General features: G+C 45.5%; 1 protein-coding gene across 1 annotated transcript; it reads right to left on the bottom strand.

The window, feature by feature from the left end:
* Nucleotides 1-1,778: 1,778 nt before the first annotated feature.
* Nucleotides 1,779-13,669, bottom strand: RIPPLY3 (ripply transcriptional repressor 3). The gene is made up of 5 exons (XM_019420317.2): nucleotides 13,442-13,669; nucleotides 12,282-12,348; nucleotides 6,509-6,576; nucleotides 2,648-2,910; nucleotides 1,779-2,411 (listed from the first exon to the last, which is right to left on the bottom strand). Exons 1-5 carry the CDS (start codon nucleotides 13,543-13,545, stop codon nucleotides 2,125-2,127), a joined length of 789 nt encoding a protein of 262 aa, XP_019275862.2. The 5' UTR covers nucleotides 13,546-13,669; the 3' UTR covers nucleotides 1,779-2,124.
* Nucleotides 13,670-22,011: the final 8,342 nt, after the last annotated feature.

A 22,011-nucleotide genomic window follows, 5' to 3' on the forward strand; every position in this document is an offset into this window, starting at 1 on the left:
TCTCACGGTCTGTGGGTTCGAGCCCCGCGTCTGGCTCTGTGCTGACAGCTCAGAGCCTGGAACCTGCTTCGGATTCTGTGTCTCCCTCTCTCTCTGCCCCTCCCCTGTTCATGCTCTGTCTCTGTGTCTCAAAAATAAAAAAAAAAAATAATAATAAGACATTAAATTTTAAAAAAGACAAGAAATAGGGGCGACTGGCTGGCTCAGTCAGTAGAGCGTGTGACTCAATCTCAGGGTTGTAAGCTCGAGTCCCACGATGGGTGTAGAGATTACTTAAAAATAAAATCTTTTAAAAAAAGACAAGAAATAACAAGCGTCAGGGAGGATGTGAAAAAAAAAAAAAAAAAAAGGAACTCTTGTGCACTACAGGCGGGAATGAAAATTGGTGCAGCCACTGTGGAAAACAGTTATGGAGGATCCTCAAAAACTTAAAAATAGAATCCAGTAATTCCACAGCTCCGTATTTACCCAAAGAGAGCAAAAACACGAATTTGAAAAGACAGATGCACCTCTGTGTTTCCTGCAGCATTATTTACAACAGCCAAGACATAGAAGCAGCCCAAGTGTCTGTGAAGAGATAAATGGATAAAGATGTGAGATAGAGATAGAGATAGAGATAGATAGAGATAGATAATGGGATATTACTCAGCCATAAAAAAGAATGAGATCTTGCCATTTGCAACACTATGGATGGACAAATACCATATGATTTCACTTATATGTGGAGTCTCAAAAACAAAGCAAATGGCCAGACAAAACAGACTTTTAAATACTCTTCAATGGTGGTGATTGCCAGAGGCAAAGTGGATGGGGGATGGGTGAAATAAAGGGGATTAAGAGCTACAAATTTCCAGTTATTAAGAAAGAAAGAAAGTAATTTTTATTTTTATTTTATTTTAGAAAGAGAGAAAGCATGGGACCATGGGTGCGGGACAGGGGCAGAGGGAGAGAGAGAGAATCTCAAGCAGGCTCCACACACAGCATGGAGCCCTATGCGGGGCTTGATCCCATGACCCTGGGATCATGACCTGAGCCAAAATCAAGAGTTGGATGCTCAACCGACTAAGCCACCCAGGTGCCCTACAAACAGCAATTTTTAAAGAGGTAGACAAAAAACAATTGATGTTGGGTATTTTGCACAGAGAAAGAGCACAACAGGAGAGGGTGACTTACTATGCAAATGTATACTTTTCTATACTGTTTGGATTGTTAAAATATTTGCATATATTACTCCAATTCTTTTTTCTTTTTTGATAGACCAAGCACAAGGGGAAGGGCAGAGAGAAGAGGGAGACACAGAATCTGAAGCAGGCTCCAGGCTCTAAGCCGTCAGCACAGAGCCCGATGCGGGGCTCAAACCCATGAACCACAAGATCACGACCTGAGCTGAAGTTGGACATTTAACCAACTGAACCACCCAGGTGCCCCTAGCTCCATTTTTTTTAATATTAATGGACTTTTTGAGCATCGAGGTTACAATCCTGTCTACATTCTTTTTACACTTTTATATTCTTAAACACAATTAATATCATTTAAAGAGTTAAATATGAAAACACTCTGACAAACTTTTAAACACTTTAAAGCAGGCACTAATTAAAATCTAAAATTGTCTTAAACATGGAGTGCCCGGATGGCTCAGTGGGCGAAGCGTGCAACTCTTGATCTCAGGGTTCTGAGTCTGAGTCCCACATGGGTGTAGAGATTACTTAAAAAAAAAATACAATATAAATAAATAAATAAATAAAATTATTTTACACAAAAAAGGTGATTATCAAACATTTTTCTTTCAAAATATTTATTTCAAGTATAAATTTATATAATGTACTATATATAGGAAAACAACCACATGTAAGATAGTTAAGTGATAAACTTGTGGAGTACACTCATTTAATCATCAAAATATTTAAAAAATGGAAATAATTTTATATTAGATAATTTGATTGAAAACAGTGTTATTCTATTCAAGTAATAAGCCCAAACCAGTCCCCAACTAAGAGTTAAAGCTCTTCTCTCCATTTATTCATACACTCAGCCCTTAGACAAGAATCACAAATTTTTATCCAGAATTGTCCCCTAAAAATCCACATTTAAAATTTATGTTACTCTTATGGAAATTATTCAGTTTTATTTATTTTTCATAAATATTTTGGGAATGCCAGTAAGCAAATACATCAACCCTGGGACAACAGCTTCATCATTTTTACAAAAATAGAAATCGCTAAATAAAGAGTCCGAGGTTAAGTGAGAGGCACAGGTGGGGTAGTAACCTATACTGGAATAATCTGTCACTTGATGGCACAGTGACAATGGTAAATGGTGCTTTGAAAGTTGGTCCCAACTAATAACAACCCATGTCAACACAAACCTTCTCCTGGTCCTGGAATCCTTTCTCAACAGTGTGCATGAGTGCCCTGAAGAGAATCACCAGGAGAAGGAAAAGTTAAAAGCTAAGTTCTGGCTGTGAATGGCGTCCTGGCCAGAGGTAGTCCCCGACCCCTAAACACCAAGGGAAATGCAAGGTGTCCTGGCACGGCTGTCCCCAGGAGTGCATGTGAGCCAGGTCTGGTGTAGGAGAGAGACCCCATTTATTTGGGTGAGGAACACTCTGTGCTCCCCAGAGAGTCACCATGAGAGAGTAGACCCTTACCACTGAGGCCACCGTGTCCTACAGACCTCCGTCCCAGGTTTGTGAGCTGGCCCTTGCCCTTCCCTCCTGGGCCATTCTCCGCCTGACCTTCTGTCTCCTGGCACTGAAGTTCGGAAGACTGGGTTTCTTCTTCTTGTTCTTCGTCGTCTGAATCGGATTCATCGTTGTAGAAGTGGATTGTGGCTTGCACCGGGAAGCTGGCCAGCACTTTTTCCCCAGAACTCTGCAGATACTCTTGGCGCTTTGAAATGGGTAAATAAAGTCTAATATTCAAGAAAAAAATACACCATTAATCACCCCGAAACAATGCTGAACTCCATCGAGAAGGTACTCTTCCCTAAAAGCAGCTAACTCCCAATCTCCCTCTCTGATCTTGCCTTCAATGTGCCCGGAGTGTTTTCTTTTCTTTCTTTTCTTTTCCTTCCTTTTTTAATTTTTTTCTTTTCTTTCTTTCTTTCTTTCTTTCTTTCTTTCTTTCTTTCTTTCATGTTTATTTATTTTTGAGAGAGAGAGAGACAGACAGATTGTGAGCTGGGGAGGGGCAGAGAGAGGCAGAGACACAGAATCCAATGCAGGCTCCAGGCCCTGAGCTGTCAGCAGAGAGCCTGACGCGAGGCTTGAACTTAGGAGCCATGAAACCATGAGCTGAGGCCGAAGTCGGACGCTTAACCAACTGAACCACCTAGGCACCCCGAGGTGTGTTTTCTAAGTCACCAGAACACAAGACTGTGGGCAGGTGGAGAGAGCTGGTGAGGAACCCTACACCAGTTCAGAAATGAGCTAAAACGTGAGTGGGAAAATCAATTTAGACCAACACAGGAAAAAGGGTCTGCTTCCGTGAAGGTAAGGGGGAATTAAAACACCAAGTTTCAAGATGAAGAGTCTCACTCTGATCGAATGGAGAACTTGATTTATCCTGGAGAATATATGTCCTATTTAGGTTAGGTCCCACTCTCCCTAACACCCCTGAGCATGGGGAACATTGTAGCCCTTTGGGCCCTGGAGGAAACTTGACCCTGAGGCCCCAGTCTAGAGAAGCAGCTAATCTTTCTGGACGTTGCTATAGAAAAGTGATAGGGGTGGGTTCCTCACTTTGCCAGTACAGAAGATGGGAACCCTGGTTATTTGTCTAGTCTAAAGAATAGGAAGAAAGAAAAGAAGGAAGGAAGGGAAATAACCTAAATATATAAATTTGGAACCTCTAAATCCAGGTTTTATAGGATTTATGATTCCAGTTACACATGGGAAGTATTTAAAATACCCCTCACTCTCCCCATAATCCTTTTTTCTTACCATTTACTCACTCATTTATTGGCGTTTTCCCCTGAGGTCTCCTGAGGAACTGAGAGGGATTATCAACTGATCACTACTTAGTTGCAAAGCTGATTTATTTTTTTATATTTTTAAGTAATTTCTACACCCAGCATGGAACTCGAACCTACAACCCCGAGATCAAGAGTCACACACTCTACCGACTGAGCCAGCCAGGCGCCCCTGTAGAGCTGATTTCCATTTCCCTCTTTTTGGATGGAGGAGAAAAGAGCGGAAACACCCTGCTATAAATAATGCGTGACAATTCTGAACGTCCCAAGATTTCTGATAAGCCAGGGATTCTCAGCCTCCAGGGGACATGTGGCAACGTCTGGAGACCTTTCTGGTTGCCACAACTGAGGGGAAGCTATTAGTATGTGGTGGGCAGAGGCCAGTGATTCCACTGAACATTGTGTCATGCCCACAACAGCCCCTTACAACAAACAACCATCCAGCTCAAAGTTCAATAGTGCTGGGGTTGAGGAACTCTGCAACAAACAGAAGAAAAAAAAATATATATAGACATGTATATATATATATATATATATATACACATATATGTGTATATATACTTTATACATACATACATATATGTATATATATACTTTAAATATATATATTTCTATATTATATAAATACAAGTAATGTTATATAAAAATATAAATTTAAATATAAAATATAAAAATGTAACATATTTCTATATTGTATAAAATATAAATAACATAAATTCTATTTTATATAAAATGTATAAATAAAATATAAACTACAAACATAGTTTAGGGTTTGGCCATATTTTCTCTTACAAATTTTTTTAATGTTTGTTTATTTTTGAGAGAGAGAGAGCAAGTAAGCAGGGGAGGGGCAGAGAGAGAGGGAAACACAGAATCTGAAGCAGGCTCCAGGCTCTGAGCTGTGAGCATAGAGCCCGACATGGGGCTTGAACTCACGAACTGTCAGATCATGACCTGAGCCGAAATCAGCGCTTAACTGACTGAACCACCCAGGTGCCCCCAGGGTTTGGCCATATTAAAAGTTAGCTGTAATGCTGAAGTAATTGCAGGGGAATGTGAATTAGTAGGATATCTGGAATTGCTTTAAAATATTCTAACAACAATTAAAAAAATAGGTTGGAGAAGATGATAAACACCAGCAGATCTGAAGACGGCTGATAATTATTGAGGCTGGTGACAGGCATGTGGGTCCCTGTACCGTTCTCTCCACTTTTGTCTGTGTTTGAAATTTTCTGTAATAAAAAGATAAAATTGTGCACTCAGTTTGTAACGCATGCCTCACCAGTCACTGCATTTTCATTGAAACAAAAATTGGGGAGCAGCCCCAGAGCGTCCGCGGCCGGCAGGTCCACGGGTGGGTCGTGCAGGTGGACGCTCACAGGGCAAGACAGAGGGTGGCAGGTTCATCCCCCATGCACATTGGGATCACCTGGGAGACCGTACGAATACAGACACCTAGGCCTTTCTCAGAACAAATGAGTCAACACTCCCAGGGGAGCCCCCCAGCGTCTGTATTTTTAAAGCTTCCCCAGTCCCGTGGGGAATAAAGACCACAGGTGTAAGGGACACTAGGAAAGCTTCCCTTTTCCAGAAATCACTCTTTGACCAGTCTGAAGGTCTTTCAAGTGCATCTCTAGCAGTTAGTATCTCTGGGTTTTACTAGAGCTTTCAGTTTTCCAGGATAACCAGGGTAAAAATACTTTCATGAGGAGTAGCACAGACTAGATTCATTCTGCTGCAGGAAATGAGAGATGGGGAGAGAAAGAGACAGAGACACAGTTAAAAAATCCTGAGCATGAGCCACCTGCCTAAAATGGATGAAATGTAAGAGGGATACAGTAGTGAGGGTCCTGATCCCCACCAGGAAGGACCATGGCAGCACAGAGAGGCCGGAGAAGCCAACGGTGGGAGAACCCTCCAACCAATCCCTTGTTCGGTCACACACATATTTTCAAGGTCTACTTTGCTCCAGACAATATGCTAACTTATATTCTGGGAAAGAAATAGAAATGTACTTAAGTACTTAAGTAAATAAGCAGATACACATATACAATTCATATCCAATTAAATTTAACACAAGACAGGAGCACCTGGGTGGCTCAGTCGGTTAAGCATCTGACTTCAGCTCAGATCATGATCTCACGGTTGGTTGATTCGAGCCCGAATCATGATCTCTGAGGTCAGCACAAAGCCCACTTGGGATCCTCTGGCTCCCTCTCTCTCTGCCCCTCCCCTTCCCCAAAATAAATACAAACATTAAAAAAATTTAACACAAGACATAATATGTAATGAGAGGTATAAACAAAAGACATAAAGGAAAGAGGTCAATCCAATTTGCAACTGGAACACTGAATGAATGAAAGAATTCCAGAAATCCAACAAAATATCCTTGAAGTTCCTTTGGGTAAGAACTAAATACAGAAGACTATACTGAATTATTTTCCACTTTGTTGAGAATGTACACAGGTGAGGACACTAAAGTATGCTTATGCTTCTATTAAAAAGAAAGAACATATTTCTTGCTGTGAAGTCATGTTACCTTACAGGATGCTGAAACCCAAAGGCACCCTTTGATCCCGGAGTTTGCCGGTCATCACCAGGTTCAAGCTGCAAAGACAGACACATCAAACACAGATATAGTCTGTCTGAAGTAGCATCCTGAAATTCTAAAAAAATATAATCTAAGTGGTCTGCGCTTCTTAGTATCAATACCAATTTTAGAAACAATGTAAACACCTTAACAGTATTTGTGGGTTTTTAAAATTTTTAATGTTTATTTTTGAGAGAGAGAGAGAGAGAGAGACAGTGTGACTGGGGGAGGGGCAGAGAGAGAGGGAGACACAGAATCCGAAGCAGGCTCCGGGCTCCCAGCTGTCAGCCCAGAGCCCAATGCGGGGCTTGAACCCACGAACCGTGAGATCATGACCTGGGCTGAAGTCAGATGCTTAATCGACTGAGCCCCCCAGGTACCCCTCATCCTCCTTATTCTTAAGGGGAACATGGATCGAGTTCTCTATCTTCTTTTTTTAAAAAAAAATTTTAATGTTTTATTTATTTTTGAGAGAGAGACAGAGTGTGAACAGGGGAGCGGCAGAGAGAGAGGGAGACACAGAATCCGAAGCAGGCTCCAGGCTCCGAGATGTCAGCACAGAGCCCGACACAGGGATCAATCTTGTGAACCGTGAGATCATGACCTGAGCCAAAGTTGGACGCTTAACATTTAACCACCCAGGTGCCCCAACCTTAACAGTATTTGATAAGTCTCTCTTCCTCTTCCTGTTGACAGTGATGTCTTGGGGACTGTGAGGGATTCAAAGATGGAAAGAGGAGTCCGTCTGACACAGTCCTTCAGTTCAGGGTTGTTTTTTTTTTTTCTTTGAGAGAGAGAGAGAGAGAGAGAGAGAGAGAGAATCTCAAGCAGGCTCCATGCCCAGTGTGTTGCCTGATGCGGGGCTCAATCCCACAACCCTGGGATCATGACCTGAGCCGAATTCAAGAGTCAGATGCTTAACCAACTGAGCCACCCAGGTGCCTCTTCTTGTCTTTGAATCATCTGTTTGCCTACGTTCTCTCTGGATGGTCTTTTCCTATTGATTTTAAACCTGAGCCACCCACGTGCCCCCAGTTAAGACTTTTTAAATATAATTGGAAAAGACACACACACACTGTCAAATAGCCGCGCTACAAAGCATCATATAGCAAGATGCCAGCAATTCTAAGCAGGGAGGAGGGAAAGGTTCATGGAAGGCCTGGCAGAGACCTCAGTGGCATTTGAATGTGTGATTCTGAGACCATTCCTGGCAGAGAAAGAGCATCAAGTTCTGACGGGCACAGATGGGGAAGAGTGAGGAGCCCAGTGTGGAATGAACGAGAAGCTGTGGTAGTAAATGGGCTCCACCAGGAAGCTGAATCCTCATTACAGGACTCCTTGAATACCTATTTTTTTGTTGTTAACATTTATACATTTATTCATTTTTGACAGAGAGAGACAGAGACAAGCAGGGGTGGGGCAGAGACGGGGAAACAGAATCTGAAGCAGGCTCCGGGCTCTGAGCTGTCAGCACAGAGCCCGACGCGGGGCTCAAACTCATGAACCATGAGATCATGACCTGAACCAAAGTCAGATGCTTGATCGACTGAGCCACCCAGGCGCCCCTTGAATACCTATTTTTGAGTCTCAGTTTCATTCTGGAGGCAGCAGTAAAGACCACTGCTGATTTTGAAGTCAGGAGTTCAATAGTCAGACCTGTATTTAAGGATAACGGTGGCCCCTGGGAGTAGTGCACAGCCTAGGTTGGGGAGGTAAGGGCCCAGAGGCACATAGCAAGAGGTAATAAAGATTTGGACAGTGACAGGAAGGGAAAGGAAAGATGGATTTCAAGGGCACTTCAGTAGTATTCAAAAAACCCTGTGACCCCCTGAATATCAGGAGTGGAGGAAAGAAAAGCTAGGCTGAGCAACTAAGGACAATGGAGATAAGACACAGGGAGAGAGAGAGAGAGAGAGAGAGAGAGAGAGAGAGTGCCAGGCTTGTCCACGCTGTGACCAGAGTAGGTGCTAGTGAGAGAAAGGACAATCACTCTTCCGGTCCAGGGCTGACCCCTTTCTGTCCATTCTGTGAGGTCCTGAATCTCAAAGAATTTGGCCTGAACTGTGGCCAGATTATCTAAGGGGCTGAGAAGGCAGAAATTGCCATTTGATGTTAGAGCTCTGAAAGTTTTAGTTATATGGAAAGCACAAAGTGGGGTGTCTTGGGACAGACCATTCCGGGGACAGCTTGAAAGTGAGCTGAAATGGGCTGGAGCCATGGATCAGAAACCCCAGCCCTTGGGTTGCACGGAGCCAGATCGAGAGGGAGACAAAATCTTCTGGAGTGTGACAAGGAAGGAGTCTGAGGACTGTCACCAACGATCATCACATCCTTCCATCCTGCAGTGATATGTGTGGTCTTTCTGAGCAAACGTCATTTTATATATACATATATATGTACATACATATATATTATATGTACATACATATACATTATATGTACATACATACATATAAGTGTGTATATATATATACACACACATATGTGTATATTTATATTTTTTAATGTTTATTTATTTTTGAGAGAGCGAGAGAGTGCACATGAGTGAGGGAGGGGCAGAGAGAGAGGGAGAGAGAAGATCCAAAGTGGACTGAGCACGACATGGGGCTCGAACTCACAAACTGTGAGATCATGACCTAAGTTGAAGTTGGACGCTCAACCGACTGAGCCACCGAGGCACCCCAAACGTCATTATATTTTACCAACCATATTTCTTTCCAATATGCTGTGCTGAGCTAAGTTAGGGAAAGAAAATGAGGCTCTTTGAGCAAAACCTTCTCCAAAATGAAGTTCACTTTTTGAGGACTCCAGAGAATCGCGTCTGTGTTAAGCTTTATTTGTCTTTATAAAATATCTCTAATTGCTCACTCCACCACAGGAAGCAATCCTGGGCTGTCAGAGGTGATTTTATATCCGGCGATGGCTGTGTCTAATACAACAGTGCACACACTTTGGTGGCACCAAAAGGCAGTGTTAGTACAGAGAAACAGCTTCCTTTAAAGCGAGTAATTCTAGGGGCACCTGGGTGGCTCAGTTGGTTAAGCATCTGACTTCGGCTCAGGCCATGATCTCTCGGCTTGTGGGTTCCAGCCCTGCGTCTGCTTCAGATTCTGCGTCTCCGGAGCTCTCTCTCTCTGCCCCTCCCCCACTCAAGTTCTTTCTCTCTCTCTCAAAAATAAACGTGGAAAAAAAAAATTTAAACAGAATAAACTGAGTAATTCTAACCAGACTCTGAAACATTCAATACACCTTTAAAAACTGTAAAACTTTACCCACAAACATACACAGCTTTAAAAACTTTATGCCAGGGGGTCTGGGTAGTTCAGTCCATTGAGCACCCGACTCTTGATGTTGGCTTAGGTCATGACCCCAGGATCAGGGGATCGAGCCCCATGTCAGGCTCTGCACTGAGCATGGAGCCTGCTTAAGATTCTCTCCCCACCCCCCCGCCGCCCCTCTTCCCGACTCATGCTCTCTCTCTCTCTCTAAAAAAAAAAAAAAGGAAAAGAAAAGAAACTAAATAAATAAAAACAAAAACTTTATGTCACAAATACACTCTAATTAAAGATCCTTTTCTGATGACAGAAATGTCTAAACATTCATATTTTGATGATGCCAGGGGAACAGAAATGCATACAGGGTAAGTATGTCAATGTGTGTGTCCATAAGAGTAAGAGAAGAGATACAAGCAGAGGCTTTCATGAGGGTCTCCCACTCTCCTCCCCATGCAGCCTCTGACTCCAACAAAGTGCAAGGGCGGGGAAACCTGTGAGATGGGAGGATGGGCCCATCTCCTTTTAGGGAATCACCTCCCTTGCAAGGTCGGCAAGTGGCAAGGAGAGAAATGCAACAGAGGTCAACGAAGGATTAGGCTGTCGTTCATTTTCCCCAGGCAGGAGAGGAAGACAGCCCCCCAAGGAGAGGGAGGGATACCAAATGGGTGAGGGTGAGTCCACGGCTCAGGGCACAGGGCCTCCAATCCAGCCCTACAATTTCTCCAGAAATACTCAACAGGGCCCGGGAGGCAAGGAGTTCTCCCGCGTCGTCGGGAGAGGGCGCTGTTGAGCAAGAAGCGGTCCCTCCCGGTGCCGGGCGGCGCTCACCTGGCCCTGGCTCCCGCAGACTTCACCTCGCCAAGTGGGCTCTACAAAGAGCTGTCCAGGCGCGCAGGGCGGCGTGCGCTACAGCCCCCACAGAGCACCTCCCCGCCAAATCCATGGACACAACTGCTTTATCCAGTGTGCCATGCTAACGATCAACTAGAAAGTTGCTACACCTTAACAATTTTCTCACAAATAGCCTTCTCGTCATCATAGGAAAAAATCCACCTGCCTTGCGTTAATAAATGTGCTACAGTATTTTTATTCTTGCAACAACCGCTCCATATACATTTCATTTAACAAAAAAAAAAAAAATCGCATAATTGTAAACTATATTTTCTCCCCCTCCCAAGCACCTCTTAAATCTTATATTTAAGAACGAACTTAAGCTTGGATGCAAAAGACGAAATTATTTTCCATTATTTAGAGATTGCATGTGTTTAAGACTAATTTCGTCTACAAAATCATTCATTTGATATAGATTGTATTTTTTTCATTCTTTAAATAATAGCAACTGAATTAAAAACTTCCATTATCCAGGCTAATTTAATAAAGTAGTCTGGATATTAAAATACAGTCCAAGGTCAGCTTTCCCGCACCTGAATTTCTTATCATATTACAAATAACTGCACACATAACATATGCCACATGTTACGTAAATTAAATACATAGTCCTTCCCAGCCTGATTAGCTCTTCAGCATTATAAAAGTCATCAACTTACATTTGAAGATTTAAAAAAGGAAAGGTAAATTCTATGAAAGCAAGCCATTACTTCAGTAAGTATAAAGCCATTTAGTTACCAGTGCAGGAAACAAAAGAATAGTGGTGGAGATTAATCTTTACCCACAAAGCCCTCAGCCAGAGTGTATTTGCTCAGACAACATGAATTACCCCAGGAGTGCTTGCAGACTGGGCAAAAGTCCTTCAGAAAGGGCCAGATGGTGGGCTTTTAACAGCAACTTCTGGGCACCCCAGACTGGTCTCTGCCCTTATTTGCACTGTGGTACCAGCCCAGCAGTAATGGCACCCTCAGCTTTTCTCTAAGGGGAGGGGAGGCAGCCAGAGACAGCCAACCCCTCCTCTCTCTACCCGCTGGTTTGCAAGGGGAAAAAACAACATAAAAGAAATCTCCCTTTCTTTCTCTCAGAATGCCCTTGAGAGAACTAGGCCATAGCTAGGCTTTGCTTTTCAAGAAAGAAGCAAGCAGGGGCGCCAGGGTGACTCAGTCGGTTAAGTGTCCGACTTTAGTTTAGGTCACAATCTCATGGTTTGTGGGTTCGAGTCCCACATCCGGCTCTGTGATGGGAGCCTGGAGCCTGCTTCTGATTCTGTGTCTCCCTCTCTCTCTCCCCCTCCCCCACTCATGCTCTGTCTCCATCTTGCTCTCAAAAAATGAATCAAGATTCAAAAGAAGACAGAGAGAGAGAAGCAAGCAGGAGCCCAATCTGTGCATGTGACTCAGGTCTGATTAACAGCAGCCTCACCCAGGCTCCCAATCCCAAACCCACAGGCACTTCTGTATTAGACCACCGAGAGAGGGACAGGCCTTCATGGTCATTTTTGAGTTGGTGCCACTTTCTGGCTGAACTGTTGGATACCACAATGCCCCCCTTAACCTTACCGGGTTTCCAGTTGCGGGCAGCTCAGTTTCTTGGGGTGTCAGGATCCAAGGTCTCCATGGTGTGGGGCTGGAAAGGCAGGGACCAGAGATGAACCCCAGCATTTTCTGCTCTTTCAAAATTATGTCATAAGGGGCACCTGGGGGGCTCAGTCAGTTAAGCATCCAACTCGATCTCAGCTCAGGTCACGATCTCATGATTGTGAGATTGAGACCCATGTGGGGCTCTGCCATGACCATGCAGAGCCTGCTTGGGATTCTCTCTCTTTCCCTCTCAAAACAAACAAATAAACTTAAAAAAAATAATATCGTAAGAGTTATCATTCTTATCAATTCTAATGTTTGCCTGAGAAAGGATCACTGGATACCCCAGAAAGTTCTCTCAAGTTCTCAGTCTGTGGATAAACCAGTACCATTTGGAAGGGGTGGGGGGATCTCTCTCTCTCTCTCTCTCTCTCTTTTTTTTTTTTTTCCTCCTTGCCGCATTATCAGTTCTCTGCCTTCATTGGGTTTTGAGAAGTCCCAAATCTGATGCAATGATCAGAGGACACATTAGTTGAGGGATTTCTCTCCCAGCCTGACTGGATTCTTCCGTTGATTCCCCACTGTAGCTGGCTACTTTGTGGCTCATTAATTTCTACCGCACCACCCGTGCTGTTGAAGGATCTTGACTTCGCCGAGACCATTCCACAAGGCATCTAGGATGCAAAAGGGGCAAATGGTTTTCTCCTGTCAGGCTGCCTAGCCACGCAGCCCCTTCCACACCTCCTTGGCTAATTCGATTTTAACTGTACTACCTTGAAAGGGCTGAGCCCCAAGCACTGGGCCAACCAAACACTGTCACCAAGGCTGTGACAGTCAACGTGAGGGGACCCCTGTTAGGCACGCCGAGAGGCCCCGAGACTTCAACGTTCCCAGCCCAGTGATTTCAGATCTATGGATGGAAGCGTTGGCCCATTTCCTCGCGGGCCGTTCCTGGGCCTCCGCGCTTCGGCGCTGTACCCCGAAACCCGGAGGACTCTGCGTCCCTGACTAAGGTTAAGGGACTTGCCCTGCGTCGCCGTCGGGCTCCGGAGCTCCGCCCGGATTCGGGGGGACTCAGCGGCGCACGGGGCATCCCGCTCTGCGCCCCCCTCACCGTCGCACCGCGGGGACACCCTCACCTCTCCGGCCCGCGCGGCGGCGGTGGCCTCCGGGGACCGTCGGCGGGGCAGTGACAGACGCGCCCCCGCGCCTCCCGGGCTCCGGCCGCCGCCTCGGGTCTCATGGTGCCCGCACAGCCAGCGCCCCTCCGGCGGCACCAGCGACTCGGCCGCGCCTCTAACCGCTCGGGCGAGGGCGCTCACCTACCAGGGCGCTCGGCGCCAGGTTTAAAAACGGGGGCGGGGCGGGAGGGGACAGGGGAAACCGGGGAGGGGGCGGGGAGGGCGCGGGAGAGGCTCGGGGAGGGGACAGGGAAGGCGGAGAGGGGGAAGGGACCAGAAAAGGTCCCGAAGAGGCGCGGCGCGGGGGTTGGGGGGGGGGGGGGGTAGTGGTGGTGGGATATCCTTGGAGAGGACTCTGGAAGCTCGGGGCAGGGGTGTGGCGGGGACAAAGGAAACCCAGGGAGGGTTGCCAGGGCGGGGGCGAGGCACCCCGGGGAATGGGCGACGGGAAGTGTCTCGGGAAGCGCGGGGAAGAGGACACGTGCGGGGGGGGGGGTGTATTTCTGCAAGGAACTCACCCTTATGGGTCAGGGGTGGCGGGACCCTCGCCCGGGGGTGTCCCCCGCCCGCTGCGGGAGGGGAGGGGCCCCTGGCTTCTTCCCGCGGCCCCTGGGGTTCTGGTTGCCGCGGGAACGTCTGGGTCCCAGATTTCCGCAGAACCTCACGTCCGCCACTTTTAAGCGGCAGGGCGATTTTGGGGGGCGGCTACGGAAGTCTGGGAACCCGCGTGGACCCGCCCTGCCTGCGGTGCTGGAGCGCCCGGGACGCCCCGACGGCGCTGCGCGAACCGGGTGGGGTGGAGACGCGGCGACACTTCCAGGCGGGTGGAAGGCCGCGGAGAGGAGAGCGGGAGGACAGCGCGCTCCCCGCCGTCGCGGGCCTTGCAGAGGAAGGTGGCCCCGCGTGGGGGTGCGTGGGACTTGCCTCCGGTTACCCCGGGGGCCGCGCTTAGAAAGCGCCTGGATGAGCCTGGCCGCTGCCGGACGCTGAGGACACGTCCCCAGGCTGCAGGGCTGGAGCGGGACGCGGGAGCGCGGCCGCCACCGTCACCGGCGCGGGGTCAGGTGGGAGGAATGCTGGTTTATCAGTTGCCCGGGCGACAGAGCACTGAAGGCCGCGGGCCGGCCTGGGGGCCCCTTGCTTAAATAGCGTCTGCTCCTCGGTGCCCCACTGACTCTACGTTTGAGAACTGGAGCTTGCTGCCTGTGATTTAAACTAATGGGGGGGGTGGGGTGGGAAAGCAATGAACTTCAGGGATAAAAATATTTCCACATTAAAAAAATTATATATATATATATATATATATATATATATATATATGTACGTGTGTGTGTGTGTGTGTATGTATATTTCCATATTTTCTTTCCTTAAAAGCAACAGATTTTGGGGGCTCCAGGGTGGCTGGGTCGGTTGAGCAGCCCCGCTTCGGCTCAGGTCATGATCTGTGGTTGGTGAGCTCAAGCCCCATGTCCGGCTTCGTGCTGACCGCTCAGAGCCTGGAAACTGCTCGGGATTCTGTGTCTCCCTCTCTGCTCCTCTCCTGCTCACGCTGTCTGTCTGTCTCTCTCTCTTTTAAAAACAAATAAACGTTAAAATTTTTTTTAAAAAAAGCAACAGATTTTTTGGCAATTATTTGGCAATAATTAAACCTAATTAAAGGCAGAGGGGGGAATTAATAACTAAGCTTACTATATAACATTTCATACAAACGACTAAAGAGGACACTGAGTATGTAACACGAGTAGAGGAAATCAAAGAACATTGGCAGACATTACAACAATAAAATGCTATATTTAACGTTGGGCAACCTTAAAACGGGTGCCTTAAAATGAGTGTCTTTCGTATAGCCTGTGGTAATGTAGTCAGGTTACCTTTCTGAGAAAGCATGACAACGTAAATCATGTGCCTTAAAGATGGTCACCTCTGCTCAGTAATTCTCCTTCTGGGTCTATATTAAAGAATATTAGGGGCGCCTGGGTGGTTCAGTCGGTTAAAGCTTCTGACTTGAGTCTCTTCTCTGCTTCTCTCTCTGCCCCTCCCCAGCTTGCACACGTGCTGTCTCTCTCTCTCAAAATAAGTACATAAACATGAAAAAAATTAAGATATTAATTAACAGAGATGTTTATGATAGTGTTATTTACAATGTTGAAAATATGTCTAAACATATGGCAATGGCTAAATCAGTGATGATGGAATATCACGAAGGTAGTAAAAAGGTTTATTGAAGCATGCAACTACGTGGATGGAACTGGAGGGTATTATGCTGAGTGAAAGATGTCAGTCAGAGAAGGACAGATATGTTTTCACTCATGTGGATCTTGAGGAACTTAACAGAAGACCACGGGGGAGGGGAAGGGGAAAAAATAGTTACAGACAGAGAGGGAGGGAAGCAAACCATAAGACTCTTAAATACAGAGAACAAACGGAGGGAGGATGGGGGGGTGGAGGTGGGGGAAAGTGGGGGGTGGGCATTGAGGAGGGCACCTTTTGGGACGAGCACGGGGTGTTATATGGAAGCCAATTTGACAATAATATATATATATATATATATATATATATATATATATATATATATATTTTAAGTTTATTGAGTTTTGAACAGCACGGAGAGATACATCTGTATAATGTCGAAAGAACAAAATTGGATGAGTAGAACCCAAACCATACAGAGGCTACAAATGACAAAACAGAAGTGGCCACTGACTACTGGGATTACCAAGGATTTAAAACACTTTAAAAAATGTTTTCTACATTTTATTTAAAAAATTTTTTTTAAATGTTTATTCTTGAGAGAGAGCACGCAAGAGGGGGAGGGGCAGAGAGAAAGGGAGACACAGAATCGGAAGCAGGCTCCGGGCTCTGAGCTGTCAGCACAGAGTCCGACGTGGGGCTCCAACGAACTCATGAACCGTGAGATCATGATCTGAGCCGAAGTCGGACGCTTAACTGACTGAGCCACCCAGGCGCCCCAAAAATGTTTTCTAAATTTTAAACAATGAGCATATATTTTTGTGTGGGGGTAAAGTACACATAACAATATTTACCATTTTAATCATTTTCAGATCCAGCCCCTCGGCCTTAAGTGCATTCACACTGGTGCATCCATCAGCATTGTCCATCCCAGAACATTTGCATCATCCCCAAGTGAAACTCTGTCCCATTAAACACGACCTCCCTATCCTCACTGGCAACCACCGTTCCACTTTGTGTCGCTGTGACTCTGACGATTCCAGGCACCTCATACAATTGGGATCATTTGCTCCTTTTGTGGGCATGTAATTAATTCATAAACTATCAATTTAATCCTCATCCCAACTCTGCAAATACGCATCATCCTCATCTTACAGATTAAGAAACTGGGGTTCAGAGAGGCTAGGTAACTGGGTAAAGTCACCATCAGGTTAGAGAACCAGGACTTGTGCTCCTGAGGGCACGTGGGCTTCAGAAACGGAATGCTGCTAAAGTCAGCTTAAAGGACAAGAAGGGGGTGCTCGGTGACTCAATAGGTTAAGCATCCAACTCTTGGTTTCGGCTCAGGTCATGATATCATGGTTCATGAATTCGAGCCCCGCGTCGCATGGCATCAGGCTCTGTGCTGACAGGGCAGAGCCTGCGTGAGATCCTCTCTCTCTCTCTCTCTCTCTGCCCCGTCCCTGTTCATGGTCTCTCTCTCTTTCTCTCTAAATAAATAAATCAATAAATAAACTTAAAAAAAAAAAAAAAAAAAGGACAAGAAGGACCCAAGACAGCAGCCTCACACAGTAAGCACTCTTTCATGTCTTTTGGTTTGTATTTTTCTTCCTTCTGCCGAGCATATGTAAGACCCCATGTCCTGGCAGAGCAGGGACAATGAGAGCACAGATACAAAGCAGTATTGGATTATAACCCAAAGTATACAATAAATATCAGTGAGTTCATGACAATACCAATAAATATTGAATGAGGAGAAAAAGCAAATCTCCCTAACAGGAGAGCTCTAAAGGACTTATGCAAATATGCCACCCTCAAACAGGTGGAATATAACTCCACAAACTATAATGAAAATGAATAGCGATGCATGTTTTTGCTGAAAATGTATTTAATGAAAAACGAACTCATTGGCAATACAGAATAAAGGTGGTAGTGGGTTTTGGTTTTTTTTTTTTTTTTAAGTTCTTTTTCTGCAGGTAGCGGAATTAAAATACAGTAACAGGGGGCATCTGGGTGGCTCAGTCGGTTAAGCCTCTGACTTCAGCTCAGGTCATGATCTCATGGTTCATGGGTTTGAGCCCCGCGTCAGGCTCCTGCTTCGGATTCTGCGTCTCCCTCTCTCTCTGCCCCTTCCCCTGCTGTGCTCTCTCTCTCTTGCTCTCTCTCTCTCTCAAAAGTAAATAAATAAACATTAAAAATTTAAAAATATATATAATAAAAAAATGAAAAAATAAAGTACAGTAACAAATAAACTCCTGTTGAGGTAGTTGGGAATTCAAAGGGCTTTTGTCTTATCAAGTATGTTTCAATTATTTCTTCAATTTTTTGGGTCCAAGGAAGATGTTTATGATAGAGGAAGTAATTTGCCAAAGGGTATAAAAATCTTAAGGGTATAAAAATTTAATTAGGCCCTTGGTTGATAAACCAGGGGAAATTGCATAACTTCAAGTGTACGAATTCCTGCCTGGGAGGTGATGTGGGAAACAGATAAAATTGAGGCTCTATTTCTTGCTCTGTTCTCTTTAATTAAAAATTCTTTCTTCGTTTGCTGACTTTCAGCCGTTGCTTAGAAACAAAGAGTAAAGATGTCAACCCTCAGGGTTTCCGGCTTGCCTAGGAGGAGGATACCAAAAGTCAAAACATCTCAGAGGGCAGAATATTTTTACATAAACAGTGTCGAAGACAAGCAGGGAAATGGGTGTTTCCTCTCCTTGTGTTTAGACCGACCCTGTTTCCTGTTCTCCTCTCCACAAAGTGCTCCTCAACTCCCAAAGCTGATTTAGAAGCTACAAGATGTTGTTATTGCTGTTGCTATTATTTTCTAAGAGATCTTGTGTGTGTGTGTGTGTGTGTGTGTGTGTGTGACAAAGCAAAAAGTATATTTTTTCCACAGGAAGAAGATGCGTTGGGATATTTTTGTTTTTAAAAATTATTTTTTTTAATTTTTTTTAAATTTTTTTTTCAACGTTTTTTATTTATTTTTGGGACAGAGAGAGACAGAGCATGAACGGGGGAGGGGCAGAGAGAGAGGGAGACACAGAATCGGAAACAGGCTCCAGGCTCCGAGCCATCAGCCCAGAGCCTGACGCGGGGCTCGAACTCACGGACCGCGAGATGGTGACCTGGCTGAAGTCGGACGCTTAACCGACTGCGCCACCCAGGAAATCATGGTAAGATACAAATAACGTAAAACCTACCATTTATTGTAGTCGACACAATGTTACCTGAGTTACAGGTATACAGCATGGTAATTCACCAACTCTAAGGGATGCTGTGCTCACCACAACTGTAGCTACCCTCTGTCCCCACACATCACTATTACAATAGCATTGATTGTATTCCTTTTATTCCTGTGACTTATTTATCCCATAAGGGATGTTTAAGTCTTTTTAAGTGTATAGTTCAGTGCTATGAAGTACATTCACACTGTTGTACCACCATCACCACCATTGTCTCCAGAACTTTTTCATCTTCCCAAATTGAAACTTTGTACCCATTAAACAGTAATTCCCATTTCCCTCTCCCTCTGCCCCTGGTACTACTTTCTTTTCTATGAATGATTATCTAGATGCATCATAGAAGTGGAATCATGCAGTTGTCCTCTTGTTTCACTTTGCTTCAATGTCCTCAAGGTTCATTCATGCTGTAGCAGGTGTCAGAATTTCCTTCCCTTTCAGGGCTGAATAATATTCCATTGTATGGGTAGATCCATTTTGTTTATCCATTCATCCCTCAATGGACACAGGTTGTTTCGGCCTCTTGGCAATTGTGAATAAAACGGCTATGAACAGCATTCATCTGAGCTCCTGCGTTCAATTCTTTTGGTATATATTCAGAAGTAGAATTGCTAGATGATATATATTTCGTTTTGAATTATTTTTTTAAACATTTATTTATTTTTGAGAGAGAGAGAGAGAGAGCATGAGCAGGGGAAGGGGTAGAGAGAGGGAGATACAGAATCTGAAGCACACTCCAGGCTCTGAGCTGTCAGCACAGAGCCTGATGCAGGGATCGAACCCACGAACTGCGAGATCATGACCTGAGCTAAAGTCGGACGCTCAACCGACTGAGCCACCCAGGGGACCCTGGTTTTTAATTCTTAAAGCTTGAGTTTGCTTTTAAAACATTTTTTAGTTTAGGGGCTCCTGGGTGGCTCAGTTGGTTGAGCATCCGCCTTCGGCTCAGGTCATGATCTCGCAGTCTATGAGTTCGAGCTCCGCATCGAGCTCAACGCTCTCAGTGCAGAGCCTGCTTTGGATCCTCTGTCTCCTCTCTCTGCTCTTCCCTTGGTCTCTTGCTCTCTCTGAAAAATAAATAAACATTTAAAAAAAAGAAGAAGAAGAAAATCATTGCTTCAAGATGGCCCAGAAAATCAGAACTAGGACATGAACCCAGGCCCACTCACTGGAGTCTGAGGCTTAGCAGGCACACCACACAGAAGACAAAACTCCCTCTGTCATCTGTCAGAATTGGTGTCACTCTACCTTCACACTGGCTTCCCAGGGGGCTAGTGATAGGAAAGATAAATTATGCTGGAGATTGAATGGACATTGGCGTCAAGACCATAGCTCATTCTCAAATGAAATAATTCAGGCTCTGGGTCCCGCAGAAACTGCTTCTATTCTGAGAAGTTGAAATTAAGACCCTCCATGTAAATTCTGCCTCTTTGGGATTTTATGTTGTTGAAAGTGAAGACACTGTTCTGTGTATCTATATTTTAATGGAGGTAGGAGAGGTATGGGAAACATGAGGAAGTAAAAGTAGGACAATCCTAGACATCTATGGCTCCTGAACATATACAGTAATTTTTAAATATTTTTAAATATTTATTTTGAGAGAGTGAGCGAGTAAGGGAAGGGCAGAGAGAGAGGGAGAGCAAGAGAATCCCAAGCAAGCTCCATGCCCAACACCAAGCCTGATGTGGGGCTCGAACCCATGAACCCAAGAGATCATGACCTGAGCCGAAACCAAGAGTAAGATGCTTAACCGACTGAGCCACCCAGGTGCCCCCTATGCAGTAATATTTTCTTCTAACCTTTGAAATAAAGACCAGCAAAACTTGTCCACGTCACTGCTCATTCTCTCTGATGAAGAATGGAGAGCCCTCCCAGAAAACGGGCATAGCCTTTTTTTTTTTTTAAGTTTATTTATTTTAAGAGAGAGAGAGAGAGAGAGAGGACAAGCAGGGAGGGGGCAGAGAGAGGGAGAGAGAATCCCAAGTAGGCTCTGCACTACTCGAGCTCAAACTCACAAACTGCAAGACCATGACCTGAGCTGAAATCACGAGTCAGATGCTTAACCCACCGAGCCACCCAGGTGCCCCGGGCATGTAGCCTTTTGAATGAAGGGTTTGCAACCTTCTGAGCGGTCTCCGTGGTCTGTTAGTTAGGTGGGTTGAGGCTCACACCTAGAACAGGCAGCAGTCCGTTATCTTCCCAGGCTGGCAGAAGTTCAAGCACATGGTCAGGGAGATTGCTGCCCCCCTAACCCGCCCGCCCCGCCGAGGACGTGTGCAGCATGTCTATGCAGGCACATGGAAATGGGGGTCTGTCCCGCAGGGCATGACCCTCAGATCATCACACAAGTCCATGACATGAGTCGAGTACACCTGCAAGCTCATCTTTCTGCTGGTGGGGACACCACCTGGATGAATATTCCCAGCCCCAGCCCCACCCTTTCTGATGTCCCCATTGCCTGTTCTGCCCCTGCCCTTGCCCTAAACCTCAGCCCTGTCCCTCTGGTCTGACTTGGCACTCTGTCTTGCTCTTTCGCTCTTTCCTATGGACACTGTCATACATTCGCCCCCGGGGCTCAGGCTCCATCCAGGGGCTCCAGGGACCCTCTCATGCACCTGTCTCCAGCCTCTGGGATTCCACAGTGAGCCCAGTTATGCACCAGCCGGACCTGGCCTGGCTCTCCAGGAGGGGGACTGAATACATGTCGCCTGAGAGCCTTCACAGCTCACCTGAGCCCACTGTGATAACCTCTTCTTGTCCTGTCTCCATGGGGTGACAGGCATGGCTCTGTGCTTTGCAACCAGGACCCCATAGAAAAGGAGCCTGTTATGGGCTGAATCATGTGTCTTCCAAGTTAATATGTTGAAGTCCTAACCTCCCATTACCACAGAACATAACTGTATTTGGAAATAGGGTTTTTATTTATTTATATTTTTAATTTTTTCTTGAAGTTTTTATTTAAATTCTAGTTGGTTGGGGGCGCTGGGTGGCTCAGTTGGCTAAGTGTCCGACTCTTGATTTTGGCTCAGGTCATGATCTCACAGTTCCTGAGATTGAGCCCCAAGTCAGGCTCTGTGCTTACAGCGAGGAACCTGCTTAGGA

The sequence above is a fragment of the Panthera pardus genome, unplaced genomic scaffold, assembly GCF_024362965.1.
Source record: "Panthera pardus isolate Hobbes unplaced genomic scaffold, ASM2436296v1 HiC_scaffold_16, whole genome shotgun sequence".
NCBI lineage: Eukaryota > Metazoa > Chordata > Mammalia > Carnivora > Felidae > Panthera > Panthera pardus.

Bases quoted from the DNA above. Each gene is read 5' to 3' on its own strand.
- RIPPLY3 (XM_019420317.2), bottom strand. From the start codon at position 13,545: ATGAGACCCGAGGCGGCGGCCGGAGCCCGGGAGGCGCGGGGGCGCGTC. The intron at 12,349-13,441 runs GTGAGGGTGTCC...CTGCCTTTCCAG, and splicing joins CCGCCGCGCGGGCCGGAGAG to CCCCACACCATGGAGACCTT. The intron at 2,412-2,647 runs GTAAGGGTCTAC...GATTCTCTTCAG, and splicing joins AGGACACGGTGGCCTCAGTG to GGCACTCATGCACACTGTTG.